At 59.7% G+C, this 18,930-nt stretch overlaps 1 protein-coding gene across 1 annotated transcript; it reads right to left on the bottom strand.

Annotated features, from left to right (window-relative positions):
• Positions 1-466: 466 nt before the first annotated feature.
• LOC116937428 (semaphorin-4C-like) lies at positions 467-15,081 on the bottom strand. Its single transcript, XM_076059412.1, has 14 exons — positions 14,975-15,081; positions 12,543-12,694; positions 11,820-11,876; positions 11,208-11,306; positions 10,353-10,464; positions 9,651-9,758; positions 8,087-8,232; positions 7,499-7,671; positions 7,262-7,406; positions 6,742-6,943; positions 3,432-3,553; positions 2,330-2,493; positions 1,930-1,991; positions 467-1,126 (listed from the first exon to the last, which is right to left on the bottom strand). Exons 1-14 carry the CDS (start codon positions 15,066-15,068, stop codon positions 561-563), a joined length of 2,202 nt encoding a protein of 733 aa, XP_075915527.1. The 5' UTR covers positions 15,069-15,081; the 3' UTR covers positions 467-560.
• Between the last annotated feature and the right edge of the window lie 3,849 nt (positions 15,082-18,930).

The raw sequence follows: 18,930 nt of genomic DNA, 5'->3' as shown, positions 1-18,930 counted from the left end.
TGTAAACATCGCCCCCTACGCTTCACAGCGCTTGCCCCAACAGACTGCGCGAGCCATACGGAGGCGCTCTGCGTGCGCGTGCAGGACACCAAACGGTGCCTCGAGTACTTGGATGAGCCGAACAACTCGCCGCAGCTCGGCCTGCAGCACGGCCTGCAGAAGCACACGGAGGTGGCGGCCAATGCCACGCAAGGTGAGGCCCACCAGCCCCCCAGCTGCCCCCCGCAGGACTTGCTGATCCTCGCCATCACATCCTCCAACCCACACCCCCACTCGCCCCACCCCCCCCCCCCCCCACTCGCCTTCACAACCCAGCCATCACACAGTTGCCGTACGGTCTCTGTCGATCCTTTCAAGCCGGTTGAGTTTAACCAGGCACCTTCAAACCACCATGGAATTTCTACGTCTCACTCCTACTTCTCCGGCTCGCGAGGGCATCGCAGTCCCCGTCCGCCCCCCCCCCCGCCCCCCCCCCCCCCACCTTGCGCTTCGGCGTCCGCGTCTCCCCTCGGCGAGAGACCTCCGAAGGGTCCCCACCGCCCCTCGTGACGAGGGAGCCCTCAAGGCGTCGCTGGCGGCGCGTCGGCGACGTCGTCCGCGCCGGGCGAGCACGGGAAGGCGGCGTTTGGGAAGAAGCGCCTCTTCGCGGCGACCGCCGCCGCCGCCAGCACGAGCGTCGCCAGCAGGCCGACCAAAAACCCCGGGCCGAACCCCGGCGGGGAATCGGACGCGGAGGCGTCTTTACCGGGCACGCCGTGCGCCGACTCTGACGTGGCCGCGGTGCCCGTCGTTGGGTCCGGCCTCGCCTGCCGCCCGTTTGACTTCCGCTCGGTTTCGGAGGAGGAGGCGGTCGACGACGAGGAGGAGGAGGAAGAGCCCGGAAGCTGCACGGTATAGCCGGCGACGAGGCGCCGGTGGCCGCCCTCCTCGGCCCAGCACAGGTACGTGCCCGTGAGATCCCGGGGGGCCGGGGGGGCGCCCTGGCGGAGCAGCAGGCCCGCCCGGGGCAGCGGCTGCCCCGGGGCCGGGCCGGAGTCTCGCTCCCAGGAGAGGCGAGCCAGGCGGGAGGGGGGGGAGCAGGGCAGCAGCAGCAGCGGCGCCAGCGCCACGCGGACGGCCACCACGTCTGCACGCGACGCGGGGGCGGCGGAGACGACGGTGAGGACGGGACAGCGGAGACACGGGGAGGGAGAGACAGCGGAGACACATGGAGGGAGAGATATGGGGAGGGAGAGACATGGGGAGGGAGAGACAGCGGAGACACGGGGAGGGAGAGACATGGGGAGGGAGAGACAGCGGAGACACGGGGAGGAAGAAACAGTGGAGACACGGGGAGGGAGAGACATGGGGAGGGAGAGACACGGGGAGGGAGAGACATGGGGAGGGAGAGACACGGGGAGGGAGAGACACGGGGAGGGAGAGACACAGGGAGGGAGAGACAGCGGAGACACGGGGAGGGAGAGACACGGGGAGGGAGAGACATGCGGAAGGAGAGACAGTGGAGACACGGGGAGGAAGAAACAGTGGAGACACGGGGAGGGAGAGACACGGGGAGGGAGAGACACGGGGAGAGAGAGACACGGGGAGGGAGAGACACGGGGAGGGAGAGACACGGGGAGGGAGAGACACGGGGAGGGAGAGACACGGGGAGAGAGAGACACGGGGAGGGAGAGACACGGGGAGGGAGAGACACGGGGAGGGAGAGACACGGGGAGGGAGAGACACGGGGAGGGAGAGACACGGGGAGGGAGAGACACGGGGAGAGAGAGACACGGGGAGGGAGAGACACGGGGAGGGAGAGACACGGGGAGGGAGAGACACGGGGAGGGAGAGACATGCGGAAGGAGAGACAGTGGAGACACGGGGAGGAAGAAACAGTGGAGACACGGGGAGGGAGAGACAGCGGAGTGCGGCGCGGTGAGCACCGACCTGGCGGGTGAGCGGAGCAGAGCGTCGTCGCGTCACCACCGCTCACGTCCTGCAGCCACGACCTGTGGGGAGGGTGGGGGGGGCACACAGGGGAGGGGGATGGGGGAGCGGCGGTGCAGCGGTCAGCGCTACGCTGCGCTACGAGCCCGGCGACCCGGGTTCGATTCCCGCTCACGGCCAACACCCAGTGACGATTATTATAACCGGTACTGGGCCTCCCCTAGGTCGACTCGGCCTCAAATGAGTACCCGGTGTGATGTGTAAACATCATCACCGTCGGTGTAGTGCTGGCGGCCCACCTCCTCGTGCGAAGTTCTCGCTAACAGTCTGCGAAGGCTACGGGGGGGGGGGGGGGGGGGGGGGGGTGTCTTTGTCTTTGTGCGATTGCCGCCCCGCTCACCCGGCGCCGGTCTCCCCGCTGTGACGCCTGCACAGCCTCCGCTGGGGGTCCCAGGCGCAGCAGGGATCCCGCACCAGTACGCAGTCCCAGCACGCCCGGTAGCGGCCACAGCGGCACACGGGCAGCTGCACCACCCCCGAGGGGCCAGCCACGACCACCGAGGTCTGTGCCGCACGTACACGCCGCACGTACACGCCGCACGTACACGCCGCACGTACACGCCGCACGTACACGTCTCACGTACACGCCGCACGTACATGTCTCACGTACACGTCTCACGTACACGTCTCACGTACACACCGCACGTACACGCCACACGTACACACCGCACGTACACGCCGCACGTACACGTCTCACGTACACGTCTCACGTACACGCCGCACGTACACGCCACACGTACACACCGCACGTACACGCCGCACGTACACGCCGCACGTACACGTCTCACGTACACGCCGCACGTACACGCCGCACGTACACACCGCACGTACACACCGCACGTACACACCGCACGTACACACCGCACGTACACACCGCACGCCGCACAGGACCGCACACGCACCGCACGCGAGCTCGGCCACGCCAATAAACGCCACCAGTCGGCGGGCAGAGCTAGCGAGCGCGCCACAGTAGTGGCGAGTACTTGAGACTAGTAGCGAGTTGCACCGCTCCAGTGGGTGAGTTGTGAGTGCACCGCACTAGTTGTGAGTTGTGAGTGCACCACACTAGTGGGTGAGTTGTGAGTTGTGAGTGCACCACACTAGTGGGTGAGTTGTGAGTGCACCACACTAGTTGTGAGTTGTGAGTGCACCACACTAGTTGTGAGTTGTGAGTGCACCGCACTAGTTGTGAGTTGTGAGTGCACCGCACTAGTTGTGAGTTGTGAGTGCACTGCACTAGTTGTGAGTTGTGAGTGCACCACACTAGTGGGTGAGTTGTGAGTGCACCGCACTAGTGGGTGAGTTGTGAGTGCACCGCACTAGTGGGTGAGTTGTGAGTGCACCGCACTAGTTGTGAGTTGTGAGTGCACCGCACTAGTTGTGAGTTGTGAGTGCACCGCACTAGTTGTGAGTTGTGAGTGCACCGCACTAGGAGGGGTCACCTGGTCGTGGGTCAGCACCATGGACAGCACCGGCTCCTGCTGCCCCAGCGCCTGCAGCTCCTCCACCAGGTGAGGATCTCCGCGCGACTCCGGCAGCACGGCGCGGTGCAGCGCGCCCGCGTCTGGGGGGGCGGCCGAGACGCGGCACAGACACACGCACCCATTCAGGGGCCGGGGCCCAACACTGGGAATTCAGGGGTGTGTTGGGGGTCTCTGTGTGTTGGGGGTCTCTGTGTGTTGGGGGTTTCTGTGTGTTGGGGGTCTCTGTGTGTGGGGCTCTGCGTGTGTTGGGGGTCTCTGTGTGTTGGGGGTCTCTGTGTGTGGGGCTCTGCGTGTGTTGGGGGTCTCCGTGTGTTGGGGGTCTCCGTGTGTTGGGGGTCTGCGTGTGTTGGGGTCTCTGTGTGTTGGGGGTCTCCATGTGTTGGGGGTCTCCGTGTATTGGGGGTCTGCGTGTGTTGGGGGTCTGCGTGTGTTGGGGGTCTCTGTGTGTTGGGGGTCTGCGTGTGTTGGGGGTCTGCGTGTGTTGGGGGTCTCCGTGTGTTGGGGGTCTGCGTGTGTTGGGGTCTCTGTGTGTTGGGGGTCTCCGTGTGTTGGGGGTCTCCGTGTGTTGGGGGTCTGCGTGTGTTGGGGGTCTGCGTGTGTTGGGGGTCTCTGTGTGTTGGGGGTCTCCGTGTGTTGGGGGTCTCTGTGTGTTGGGGGTCTGCGTGTGTTGGGGGTCTGCGTGTGTTGGAGGTCTCCGTTTGTTGGGGTCTGCGTGTGTTGGGGGTCTCTGTGTGTTGGGGGTCTCCGTGTGTTGGGGGTCTGCGTGTGTTGGGGGTCTCTGTGTGTTGGGGGTATCTGTGTGTTGGGGGTCTCTGTGTGTTGGGGGTCTCCGTGTCTTGGGGGTCTCTGTGTGTTGGGAGTCTCCGTGTGTTGGGAGTCTCTGTTTGTTGGGGGTCTGCGTGTGTTGGGGGTCTCTGTGTGTTGGGGGTCTCCGTGTGTTGGGGGTCTCTGTGTGTTGGGGGTCTCTGTGTGTTGGGGTCTCCGTGTGTTGGGGGTCTCTGTGTGTTGGGGGTCTCTGTGTGTTGGGGGTCTCCGTGTGTTGGGGGTCTCTGTGTGTTGGGGGTCTCTGTGTGTGGGGGGTCTCTGTGTGTTGGGGGTCTGCGTGCGTTGGGGGTCTCCGTGTGTTGGGGGTCTCTGTGTGTGGGGGGTCTCTGTGTGTTGGGGGTCTGCGTGTGTTGGGGGTCTCCGTGTATTGGGGGTCTCCGTGTGTTGGGGGTCTGCGTGTGTTGGGGGTCTCTGTGTGTGGGGGTCTGCGTGTGTTGGGGGTCTCTGTTTGTTGGGGGTCTCCGTGTGTTGGGAGTCTGCGTGTGTTGGGGGTCTCTGTGTGTTGGGGGTGTCTGTGTGTTGGGGTCTCTGTGTGTTGGGGGTCTCTGTTTGTTGGGAGTCTCTGTGTGTCGGGGGTCTGCGTTTGTTGGGGGTCTCTGTGTGTTGGGGGTCTCTGTTTGTTGGGGGTCTGCGTGTGTTGGGGGTCTGTGTGTGTTGGAGGTCCCTGCGTGTTGGGGGTCTCTGTGTGTTGGGGGTCTGAGTGTGTAGGGGTCTCTGTGTGTTGGGGGTCTCCGTGTGTTGGGGGTCTGCGTGCGTTGGGGGTCTCCGTGTGTTGGGGGTCTCCGTGTGTTGGGGGTCTCTGTGTGTTGGGGGTCTGCGTGCGTTGGGGGTCTCTGTGTGTTCGGGGTCTGCGTGCGTTGGGGGTCTCCGTGTGTTGGGGGTCTCCGTGTGTTGGGGGTCTCTGTGTATTGGGGGTCTCTGTGTGTTGGGGGTCTCTGTGTGTGGGGGTCTCTGTGTGTTGGGGGTCTCCGTGTGTTGGGGGTCTCCATGTGTTGGGGGTCTCCGTGTATTGGGGGTCTGTGTGTGTTGGGGGTCTGCGTGTGTTGGGGGTCTCTGTGTGTTGGGGGTCTGCGTGTGTTGGGGGTCTGCGTGTGTTGGGGGTCTCCGTGTGTTGGGGGTCTGCGTGTGTTGGGGTCTCTGTGTGTTGGGGGTCTCCGTGTGTTGGGGGTCTCCGTGTGTTGGGGGTCTGCGTGTGTTGGGGGTCTGCGTGTGTTGGGGGTCTCTGTGTGTTGGGGGTCTCCGTGTGTTGGGGGTCTCTGTGTGTTGGGGGTCTGCGTGTGTTGGGGGTCTGCGTGTGTTGGAGGTCTCCGTTTGTTGGGGTCTGCGTGTGTTGGGGGTCTCTGTGTGTTGGGGGTCTCCGTGTGTTGGGGGTCTGCGTGTGTTGGGGGTCTCTGTGTGTTGGGGGTATCTGTGTGTTGGGGGTCTCTGTGTGTTGGGGGTCTCCGTGTCTTGGGGGTCTCTGTGTGTTGGGAGTCTCCGTGTGTTGGGGGTCTCCGTGTGTTGGGGGTCTGCGTGTGTTGGGGGTCTCCGTGTGTAGGGGTCTATGTGTGTTGGGGTCTGCGTGTGTTGGAGGTCTCTGTGTGTGGGGGTCTCTGTGTGTTGGGGGTCTCTGTGTGTTGGGGGTCTCCGTGTGTTGGGAGTCTCTGTTTGTTGGGGGTCTGCGTGTGTTGGGGGTCTCTGTGTGTTGGGGGTCTCCGTGTGTTGGGGGTCTCTGTGTGTTGGGGGTCTCTGTGTGTTGGGGTCTCCGTGTGTTGGGGGTCTCTGTGTGTTGGGGGTCTCTGTGTGTTGGGGGTCTCCGTGTGTTGGGGGTCTCTGTGTGTTGGGGGTCTCTGTGTGTGGGGGGTCTCTGTGTGTTGGGGGTCTCCGTGTATTGGGGGTCTCCGTGTGTTGGGGGTCTCTGTGTGTGGGGGGTCTCTGTGTGTTGGGGGTCTGCGTGTGTTGGGGGTCTCCGTGTATTGGGGGTCTCCGTGTGTTGGGGGTCTGCGTGTGTTGGGGGTCTCTGTGTGTGGGGGTCTGCGTGTGTTGGGGGTCTCTGTTTGTTGGGGGTCTCCGTGTGTTGGGAGTCTGCGTGTGTTGGGGGTCTCTGTGTGTTGGGGGTGTCTGTGTGTTGGGGTCTCTGTGTGTTGGGGGTCTCTGTTTGTTGGGAGTCTCTGTGTGTCGGGGGTCTGCGTGTGTTGGGGGTCTCTGTGTGTTGGGGGTCTCTGTTTGTTGGGGGTCTGCGTGTGTTGGGGGTCTGCGTGTGTTGGGGGTCCCTGCGTGTTGGGGGTCTCTGTGTGTTGGGGGTCTGCGTGTGTGGGGGTCTCTGTGTGTTGGGGGTCTCCGTGTGTTGGGGGTCTCTGTGTGTTGGGGGTCTCCGTGCGTTGGGGGTCTGCGTGCGTTGGGGGTCTCCGTGCGTTGGGGGTCTGCGTGTGTTGGGGGTCTCTGTGTGTTGGGGCCCCCCCACCTGTGCCCAGCAGCAGCGTCCTCCAGCTCTTGCCGTCCAGCGCCGCCATGTCGACCACCAGCAGCCGGTTGTAGGCCACTCCCGGCACCAGCAGCCAGGGCCGGCCCCCCTCGGCCTTCACCGCCTCGTCCATCAGGGGGTGGTCGGAGACGAAGTTGAGCGTCTCGGAGGGCAGCGTCTGCGAGTCCCAGCCCAGGGGACACTGCGAGGGGGGGTGGGGGGGAGCGGAGGGCCGCGTGTCCTAGAGAGTGCTGGAGTCCACACCGCGTGCACAGCGAGCGCCGCGTGTACAGTGACGTGTACAGTTACGTGTACAGTCACGTGTACAGTCACGAGTACAGTCACGTGTACCATGACGTGTGCCGTGACGTGTACAGTGACGTGTACAGTGACGTGTACCGTGACGTGTGCCGTGACGTGTACAGTGACGTGTACCGTGAGGTGTACAGTGACGTGTACAGTCACGTGTACCGTGGAGTCTACCGTGGAGTCTACCGTGGCGCGCACTGCCGGTACTCACGTCTCCGGGCCGTTGTGCGGGCAGGGCCCCCGCGTAGGGGGCCCACCGCCGGTCGGCCCCTCCCCGGTGCTTGAAGCGTCCGGAGAAGACGCGCCGCACCTCGTCCACGCGGTACGAGCAGACGGCCGAGACGGCGCCCCCGCCCCTGCAAGGACGCCCGCGGCGACCGCGCGTCAGAGCCCGCGGCGACCGCGCGTCGGTACCCGCGGGGCGTGGGGCGGAGGACGAGTCGCGCACCAGCGGTCCGTGTAGAGGGCGTAGAACACGGTGCCGGGCCGGCCACGGAGGCCGCGGGTCGACGCGACGTGCCGGAGTCCGGCGAACGCCGTCCCTCCCAGCGAGCAGTCGAGCCGCGACTTGAGGAACGTCGTCCACTTCCTCTCCAGCTTCTTCAGGCCGCCCGTGTCACCCTGGGGAACGCGGGACGACGACGTTCCCCAGCTCGTCCTTCGCACGGGGCAAGTACCGCGGGCAAGCGCCGTAAGCGAGCGGCCCCCCCCCCTTGGTGCACGGCCATGGCGCACGAGGCGGGGTGGACGACCGGTAACCGCGCGTGGCGCCGACGCTTTACACGCGACCGCACCGGGGAGGCCCGGGACGGCTTCATGCGTGCGTCACCTACGTTGCCGTGGGAACGCGCAAAACTCCACCCGGAGAGTCGCCCGAGTTCTGGAATTGACCCCCAGGCCCCCTCCTCCGGCCGCGAGGCGCCGGCGGCGACCGCCGCGCTGCCACCCTCCTGCCCCCCGTCGTGCCGCGGGGGTCAGCACACCCGCGTCTCTCCCTCTCTTCGTACCCCCCCGCCCCGCCCCGACGCCTCCTCACCGTGCAGACGCGCGCGACCCTCGGCACCACCACCCTGGAGTAGAAGTCGAACTCCATGGCCGTCTCCGAGAAGAAGAAGTAGACCTTGTTGTCCTGCTCCCGCGACTCGCTCTCGTTCACAAACTCCGACGCCACGAACGTCGGGTCTGCGCGGCCAAGACACCAACAACAACGTCAACAACAACGCCGACAACAACAACAACGCCAACAACAACGCCAACAACAACGCCAACAACAACACCAATAACGTCAACAACGCCAACAACAACGCCAACAACAACGCCAACAACAATGCCAACAACACCAATAACGTCAACAACAACGCCAACAACAACGCCAACAACAACAACGCCGATGTCAACAACGCCAACAACGTCAATAACAACACCAACAACGTCGACAACATCAACAATGACAACAACACCGACAACAACAACAACAATGCCGACAACAACACCAATAACGTCAACAACAACGCCAATGACAACGCCAACAACAACACCAATAACGTCAACAACAACGCCGACAACAACACCAACAACGTCAATAACAACACCAACAACGTCGACAACATCAACAATGACAACAACACCGACAACATACAACAACAACGCCGACAACGTCGTCGTGCGTGCACGTGCAGTCGACTCTCGATCATCCGCGGGCGGTTTATCCGATTTGCGGATTAACCGCGCGCACCTAAAAACAAGTGCACATTGATACACTTGTTTTTAGGTGCTTAAACCAAAAAATATGTTCTCCATGTGATCGCCCTCAATTTTCTTAACTTAAACATAATTTATACCCCAAAAGAGTAAAACCTTGGGATTGCGAGCACAATTCGTTCCGGAAACGTGTTTGTAATCCAAAGCACTCGTACGTCAAAGCACTCGTACGTCAAAGCACTCGTACGTCAAAGCACTCGTACGTCGGTTGCGATCGCGTGACGCTCGGCAGTACAAAGCGTCTACACGTACACCGCTCGTGTTGCGAGACCCTCGCTCGTTTATCAAATTAATATTTTGTTAAAATTTCTGCTAGTCTTGCAAAACACTCGCAAGGCCAAGTTACTCACAATTCAAGGTTTTGCTGTATTAGTGCTTTTTTTAGCATAGAGATCCGTGGAAAATGGTTCTAAATTTTTTATTATCCGCTATTTTAAATTATCAGCGGCCGTCCTGCCAGTCATTATCATGGATTCTACTGCGTTTTAGTTATCGCAGCGGCTGATTGTAGGCCGACTCGAAGGGGCAAAAATCACAGGCGTAAAATTGTAATAAAGAGTCAGTCCGATGTTTGTCAATCCCGGCCCCTCTGCCCCTCCCCCCCCGCCGATTAATATAATCAATAATAATAATTTATCACGCGGAGAAATAATCGACATCCGTCGGGACAGCAACCGCCGCGTGTTCGCCGTTCCCTGCGGCCGGCGTCGCGGGGAGCGGCGTTGACGGCGTGCAGAGTCACGGCGCGGCCCACGCGCAAAAGTCTGCGGATTTGAATTTCTACACAAATTGGCGGGGGGTGGTGGGGGGAGAGAGAAGGGGGGGGGGGGCGAACTCACTGTACAGCCAGCTGCTCGACAGCTCGCTGGACATGCTGCTAGGGCTCCGCTGCACCACCGACTCGGTGCCCAGGTAGTTGCTGCGCGTGCCCGAGTAGAGCTCTCCTCCTGCAGAGGGAGGGGACGCGATGCCGCCGTCACCGTCACGGCCGTCGTTCTCCGTCGAGCGTAACGCTTCCACCGGCGTCGACGCTCGATTAAAGATTAGAGACGGGGGGATGGGGGAGACTTTTTTTCACGTGGGGAATGTTCAGTTTTCCATGGAGGGTTTCGGCAGGCGTGCGCCCGATGATAAAAACGAACGAATTTGCCGGCGCTGCGCGGCACCGGCCGGCGCAGCCGAGAACGGAGACGCGAGACGCGGCCCCCGAATGCGGCGACGCACGGAGCTCTCCAACCGCGAGATCGCCGCGATCCCTCTCCGCTGTGGTCCCCCGCACTGCCGCGCTGTCTCCCTGCAGCCAAATCAGCCGGGAGGTCGACGGGACGGCCGCGATGACTCGAGCAGGGGTGAGGTGATGCAGAGGGTGCGTAGGATGCGGTGGGTGGGTGGGTGTAGGATGCGCGATGCGTACAGCGGTGTGTGCGTGGGATCTTTAGTGTGGCGTGCGGGTAAATGCAGAGCGTGCGTGTGGTGAAGCGAGGTGTGTGGTGTGGCGTGGGTGAGCGGAGGGCAATGTGGGAGCTGCGATGGACACGCACCGGTCATCAGCGAGGTGTGCCTCTGCTCGGGGTCAAAGGGGCACTTGCCCCTGCCGTTCTCCTCCATCACGGTCCCTCCAGGATTTTTCACAAACGAGAAGTCAGTTACGTTCTACACGCGGGGTCGCACGGGGGGGGGGTCGCACGGGGTCACAGCCAAAGGTCACGCCAGCACGCGTGAACTCGTGCCAGAACGCACACCGGCTCCCATCAACACACAACAAAGCACTAACGTGCACTTTTAAATCATCTAGATTGAAAACTCTTTTTTTTATAACAGTTTTTTGTGTTTAGTTTGTTGTCCTTCCCCCACACCTCCGATTAGCACGGTTGGCTACGTGCGGTGCAAAAGAAGTTCAACAGACACGGTAATATTCACCCACACAAGCCAATGCAGAAACACTACAACACCCCAAGGTGCGTGTTCATAGTGCGGTGCGCTAACCACTGCACGACTGCTCCACCAATAAATACAAAGATCCCCCACCGTGTAGCCTCAACAAACTTTTGGGACAAGTGTTGTTCACGAGCACCTTGGAAGGCCGGCGCGGCACACGAGCGGGGGGGGGGGGGGGGTGGGTGGCCAGCACCACGCCCGGCCGCCTTTGTCTCCCCAGTGACGATGTTTTACCGCACGCCGCCACGCCGGGTGCTCGTTTGAGGCCGAGCCACCCGAGCGGAGGCCCGGGACCGGTTCGGACGACCGTCACCGGTGAGAGGGAATCGAACCGCGCACGCTCGGGAACACCCACGGAACACCCACGGAACACCCACGGAACACCCACGCACGCGTCCCCACCCCCCCTGGCGCGTGGCGGCGGCGGTGGCGGAGGGCGGGGGGGCGGCAGCGCTCACGATGTAGGCGCACTTGGGCTGGAAGGCGCCGGTGCCGCACGCGTACAGCCGCGTGCCGTCGAGTCGGTGCAGCACCCGCACGAAGTTGAAGCACTCCCTCTGCGGCACAGGGCGTCCCTCACGCTCGCACCGGGCCACCCCTCACGCTCACAACGCGGCCCCCCATTCTCACGCTGACGACGATTGGACCGCACGCGCCCACGAGACCCTAATGGACACACCGGGGTTTCCCCGCAGCGATTATGGAATCCACACGGTCGCAATGCCACCGCCCCCTCCCCCCCCCCCCGTGGATGTAAAAGGATTGGGGCGCCACGGTGGCTGGGAGATGTTAACTACCTCGCCCGGTGCGCAGGAGGCCGTGGGTTCGATCCCGACCCTGACGCCCGTTCTGTATTCGGAGTTTACGGTGTCCCTCCTCGTGGTCGCGTGGATTTTTCTCCGGGTCCTCCGGTTTTTCCCTCCGCATTTATAAACGTGTTCAAGAGTATTTGGCTGCTATCAATTATTTCCACGTGATAAGCCACATCGTTGAGCTATCATTTGTGATAGCCAGGCTGCATCTGAATAAAATAGCTATATTTAAGAAAAGCGTGCATTAGTTTACGGTACCTGGCTGTTCCTCTTCGACTGACACATCTTCATTTGGCTGTCAGCCTTCCAGGAGAGCTGATGAGAGAGATAGAGGCAAACAGACACAGAGGCAAGAGGGTCACGGCCAGATACGAGCGCTCGAGAGACGGACACGCAGACGGGGCGGCCGAACAGACGCACAACGCAGTCATACCGATGGTCAAGCAGACGGCTTGACAAGCACAGGCGTTCACAGACACAAACACAGAACTCTGGGAACAACAACAACGCTACTCAACACGAGGCGTCACGATGTCGAGGGAAGCCCATGGCCGTTCACGCCGCCCGAGCCTTCAACAGACGCCTCAAAGAGACGAAGGTTAAACGCGGGGAGGTCACCCGCGTGAACCCGAGGTCGCGGCATCAGAGGTCACGGGGTCAGGATTCACGGGCCGGCCCGAGGTCGCGAGTCTCAGGACCTGTAAGTCACCGAGTCCCTGGGTCACGAGCGTCGGGGTTCCGTCTCTCCGGAGGTCCCCGTTCTCTACGGAGGTCCCCCTGGCTACGGCGGTCCCCTGTTACCCCCGGATCCCCATCCACACATTCCCCAGATCTCTCCGGGTCCCTGTCCCCCGGGTGCCCTTCGGTCCCCCGGCTAGTGGCGTCCCCCCCAGATCCACGTCCCCCGGGTGCCCCCACGCCCCGGGTGCCCCGGCTAGGGGGTCCCCCCGGCCGCTGGCGGGGTCCCCCCCCCTCACTCACGGCGGGGTGGAGCTCGCGGGAGACGTTGCGGGCGTCCAGGGCGAGGATGGCGTCGCGCGCGCCCACGTAGAGCGCCGAGCGCTGCGGCACCAGCAGCAGCGCCGACACGTTGGGCACGGCGCGGAAACTCATCGCCGCCTCCCGCGCCAACTCTGAAGGGGTGGGGGTGGGGGGAGGGAGCGGGGCGGGGTGGGGTGAGGCCCTTGCAATGACAGAAGTAACCGATGGTGCGAAATCATTTGCATGCGGCGCCGTTTCCCCAGGTCGAACGTATGTCCGTCCCCCCCCCCCGCCCCTCTAGTACCCGATTAGTGCCGGCAGCAGCGGATCGCCGGTGGGGAAAAAAAAAAAAATTGCCTGCACGCCGCTGCGTCGCAGTCGGCCTCACGTGGCCGCCGGGCAACAACGAACGGGTCGCGAATTCGCGGACGGCGCGGCACACCGCCGCCCGTGGGCCGCGTGAACTCAAGCGGGGGGAGGGGGGCGAAGCTGGTGCTGCGGAGAGCGGTCGTCGTTGCAGTCGGCTCGCTCCGCCGCTAAACCGGCGAGCCAAGTTCCATTCACGCTCACGCCCGACACCAGTGACGCAATTATCCAAAGCGGTTCTTGGGCCTCCCCTAGGTCGACTCGGCCTCAAATGGGTACAGTGGGGGAGACAAAGGCGGCCGGGCACGGTGCTGGCCACCCACGCCCTCGTGTACCACCATGCCCACGGCCTTCATGGGTCCCGCTACTCGCCAACGGCGCTTGCCCCGAAGGTGTGTTCAGGCTACACGCGGGGGGGGGGGGGTAATCTCTGATGGGCCGCCACTGCTGCTGCTGAGAGATAATCATCGGAGGCGAAATTTCCACCGTTCGTTCCGCTGGCATCACGGCGCCGTGTTAACAACACCTCCCACCGTGATCACAATTGTTGCTATCGTCACAATTGTTACTATCGTCACAATTGTTACTATCGTCACAACTGTTACTATCGTCACAACTGTTACTATCGTCACTACTGTTACTATCGTCACAATTGTTACTATCGTCACAATTGTTACTATCGTCACAATTGTTACCATCGTCACAATTGTTACCATCGTCACAATTGTTACCACAATTGTTACTATCGTCACAATTGTTACTATCGTCACAATTGTTACTATCGTCACAATTGTCACTATCGTCACGATCGTCACTATCGTCACGATCGTTACTATCGTCACGATCGTCACTATCGTCACGATCGTCACTATCGTCACGATTGTCACTATCGTCACGATTGTCACTATCGTCACGATTGTTACTATCGTCACGATTGTTACTATCGTCACGATTGTTACTATCGTCACAATTGTTACTATCGTCACAATTGTTACCATCGTCACAATTGTTACCATCGTCACAATTGTTACCACAATTGTTACTATCGTCACAATTGTTACTATCGTCACAATTGTTACTATCGTCACAATTGTTACTATCGTCACAATTGTTACTATCGTCACAATTGTCACTATCGTCACGATCGTTACTATCGTCACGATCGTTACTATCGTCACGATCGTCACTATCGTCACGATTGTCACTATCGTCACGATTGTCACTATCGTCACGATTGTCACTATCGTCACGATTGTTACTATCGTCACGATTGTTACTATCGTCACAATTGTTACTATCGTCACAATTGTTACTATCGTCACAATTGTTACTATCATCACTCCGTCTCCTCCTCCCCAGCATCCCCCCCCACACCACCGGGGGAGGGGGGGGTTGAACAGGCAGCGAGAGAGCGAGCGACGACGGGAATGCCGTGCCTGCGGAGAGGCCGGTGGCATCGCGCGACTTATTTATTCTCGCGCGAGCTTGGGAAGAGGCGGGAGATGACAGGAGGGAGGAATTCCAGGGCGGAGGCAGCGCAAGGGAAAGAATTTGATTTTGTTAAAAACGGGTTTTTTGTTATTCCGCTGAGGATTTGAGTAAACCCTCAGGCTGGTACGAGGATGAGCGAAAAACGCCAAAAACATTCGCTCGGACATTTAAACTTTACAAAACGATCTGACCTGCACAGCGGGCAAAAAAGCAACAGGCAAAAAAAGCAACAGGCAATCTCATTCAGCTCCATAAGAAGCTCTCCCCCTTCCACCGCCACTTCTACCCGGCAATCCAACCGCCCGTGTAGTGCGCCGCAGGACAGGGAACAGCGTGGCGAGGAGGGCGAGCCGGTGCGACTTAAAACCACCACCGTCACGCCCACCGCCATCGCAGCCTAGACCATCGCCGCATCCTCCGCCGCTGCGGCTGCTATCGAATCGTCCTCCATCACACCCGCCACCGTCGCAACACCCACCCCATCGCACCACGACCCACACCGTTATCGCACAAAACCCATCGCACCGACCATCGCCGCCACCACCACCACCACCGCAGCAGCAGCCAGTACTCACCTTCGTAGGAGAAGCTGACTCGGGGCACCAGCGGCCCCTCGGCGGCCACGCGCAGCGCTCCCAGCACCAGCACCAGCGCCGGCACGGTACCCATCTCCCCCCGCTGCTCTCCCCTCACCACCCCCGCCACCCTCCTCACCACCCTCACCGCCCTCCTCACCGCCCTCCTCACCACCCTGGGCGCTGCGTAGGAGAACGCAGTGGCCACCGAGCGTAGCCAAGGGCCCTGCCTTGGGTCCCTTCCTCTGCCTCCTCCTGCCGCAAACCGTCCTACCTCGTCACGCAGGTCGGCATCCGTGTGGCGCACGCACAGCACAGACACAGCGCACTCGGGCACAGCACAGACACAGCGTACACAGACACAGCGTACACAGACACAGCGTACACAGACACAGCGTACACAGACACAGCGTACACAGACACAGCGTACACATGCACAGCACAGACACAGCGTACACAGACACAGTGTACACAGACACAGTGTACACAGACACAGCGTACACAGACACAGCGTACACATGCACAGCACAGACACAGCGTACACAGACACAGCGTATACAGACACAGCGTACACAGACACAGCGTACACAGACACAGCGTACACAGACACAGCACAGACACAGCGTACACAGACACAGCGTACACAGACACAGCGTACACAGACACAGCGTACACAGACACAGCGTACACAGACACAGCGTACACAGACACAGCGTACACAGACACAGCGTACACAGACACAGCATACACAGACACAGCGCACTCGGGCACAGCACAGACACAGCGTACACAGACACAGCGTACACAGACACAGCGTACACAGACACAGCATACACAGACACAGCGCACTCGGGCACAGCACAGACACAGCGTACACAGACACAGCGTACACAGACACAGGCACAGCACAGACACAGCGTACACAGACACAGCGTACACAGACACAGCGCACTCGGGCACAGCACAGACACAGCGTACACAGACACAGCGTACACAGACACAGGCACAGCACAGACACAGCATACACAGACACAGCGTACACAGACACAGCGTACACAGACACAGCGTACACAGACACAGCGCACTCGGGCACAGCACAGACACAGCGTACACAGACACAGCGTACACAGACACAGGCACAGCACAGACACAGCATACACAGACACAGCGTACACAGACACAGCGTACACAGACACAGCGCACTCGGGCACAGCACAGACACAGCGTACACATGCACAGCACAGACACAGCGTACACAGACACAGCGTACACAGACAGCGTACACAGGCACAGTGTACACATGCACAGCGCAGACACAGACACAGCGTACACAGACACAGCGTACACAGACACAGCATACACAGACACAGCGTACACAGACACAGCGCAGACACAGACACAGCATACACAGACACAGCGTACACAGACACAGCGTACACAGACACAGCGTACACAGACACAGCATACACAGACACAGCGTACACAGACACAGCGCAGACACAGACACAGCGCAGACACAGACACAGCGCAGACACAGACACAGCGTACACAGACACAGCGTACACAGACACAGCGTACACAGACACAGCGTACACAGACACAGCACAGACACAGCGTACACAGACACAGCGTACACAGGCACAGCACAGACACAGTGTACACAGACACAGCACAGACACAGCATACACAGACACAGCATACACAGACACAGCGTACACAGGCACAGCACAGACACAGCATACACAGACACAGCGTACACAGACACAGCGTACACAGACACAGCGTACACAGACACAGCGTACACAGGCACAGCACAGACACAGCGTACACAGACACAGCGTACACAGACACAGCACAGACACAGCGTACACAGACACAGCGCACTCGGGCACAGCACAGACACAGCGTACACAGACACAGCGTACCTCAGACACAGCGTACACAGACACAGCGTACACAGACACAGCGTACACAGACACAGCACAGACACAGCGTACACAGACACAGCGTACACAGGCACAGCGTATACAGGCACAGCGTACACAGACACAGCGTACACATGCACAGCACAGACACAGTGTACACAGACACAGCGTACACATGCACAGCACAGACACAGTGTACACAGACACAGTGTACACAGACACAGCGCACTCGGGCACAGCACAGACACAGCGTACACAGACACAGCGTACACAGACACAGTGTACACATGCACAGCACAAACACAGCGTACACAGACACAGCGTACACAGACACAGCGTACACAGACACAGCGTACACATGCACAGCACAGACACAGCGTACACAGACACAGCGTACACAGACACAGCGTACACAAACACAGCGTACACAGACACAGCGTACACAGACACAGCGTACACAGGCACAGCACAGACACAGCGTACACAGACACAGCGTACACAGACACAGCGTACACAGACACAGCACAGACACAGCGTACACAGACACAGTGTACACAGCGTACACAGACACAGCGTACACAGACACAGCGTACACAGACACAGCGTACACATGCACAGCACAGACACAGTGTACACAGACACAGCGTACACATGCACAGCACAGACACAGTGTACACAGACACAGCGCACTCGGGCACAGCACAGACACAGCGTACACAGACACAGGCACAGCACAGACACAGCGTACACAGACACAGCATACACAAACACAGCATACACAGACACAGCGTACACAGACACAGCGTACATAGACACAGCGTACACAGACACAGCGTACACAGACACAGCGTACACAGACACAGCGTACACAGGCACAGCACAGACACAGCGTACACAGACACAGCGTACACAGACAGCGTACACAAACACAGCGTACACAGACAGCGTACACAGACACAGCGTACACAGACAGCGTACACAGACACAGCGTACACATGCACAGCGCAGACACAGCGCACTCGGGCACAGCACAGACACAGCGTACACATGCACAGCACAGACACAGCGTACACAGACACAGCGTACACAGACACAGCGTACACAGCGTACACAGACACAGCGTACACAGACACAGTGTACACAGACACAGCGTACACAGACACAGGCACAGCACAGACACAGCGTACACAGACACAGCGTACACAGACACAGCACAGACACAGCGTACACAGACACAGCGTACACAGACACAGCACAGACACAGCATACACAGACACAGCATACACAGACACAGCGTACACAGGCACAGCACAGACACAGCGTACACAGACACAGCGTACACAGACACAGCGTACACAGACACAGCACAGACACAGCGTACACAGACACAGCGTACACAGACACAGCGTACACAGACACAGCGTACACATGCACAGCACAAACACAGCGACTCTTCACAGTTAATAAATCAGGTTATTTTAACATCACACTCGTCAATAACACGGTTGGCCTTGACACAAAAGATGACGTGCTCTGAAGAAAGGGAACTGCCAGAAACGTCGTGGACTACAGTCGATCATCGACTGTCCGGTGGCTTCATGGGGGAAGGAGTCACCGGATTTTCAAAAACGCCTGATCACTATTCATCATTATTTAAAACATCTTATCTTCGCACATTCTTGCTTTTTGGTGTTGTGTTGTATACATTTTGAATAAATAAACATACAAATACCCTCCTAATAACAAAGGTTTTTGGGTTAGATCGCGTTATTTATAAATGTGTCGTAACCCTCCACCACCCGACATGGCCAATCAGCAAAAAAGTGTCACGTTGACAAAAGACAAATAGTTCACTACTTTAACCCCTCACCGGTGTGTTGAAGAGTGAACCCACAACATTTATAGTTTGAGCACGACGTTTCGCTGGTAATTACATCCATCATCATCGGGCAATTCGCCAGAATGTTAAAGCCCTCACTTGCTCCCGGTCTTAAATAGAGCAGATTATTTGGAGGTGGTGAGCTATCCACA

Source organism: Petromyzon marinus, unplaced genomic scaffold, assembly GCF_048934315.1.
Source record: "Petromyzon marinus isolate PM22_M1 ecotype Great Lakes invasive population unplaced genomic scaffold, UKy_Petmar_22M1.pri1.0 PM_G_Scaffold_101, whole genome shotgun sequence".
NCBI lineage: Eukaryota > Metazoa > Chordata > Hyperoartia > Petromyzontiformes > Petromyzontidae > Petromyzon > Petromyzon marinus.
The sequence above is the reverse complement of the archived record's forward strand: the minus strand, read 5'-3'. Positions and strand labels throughout refer to the sequence as shown.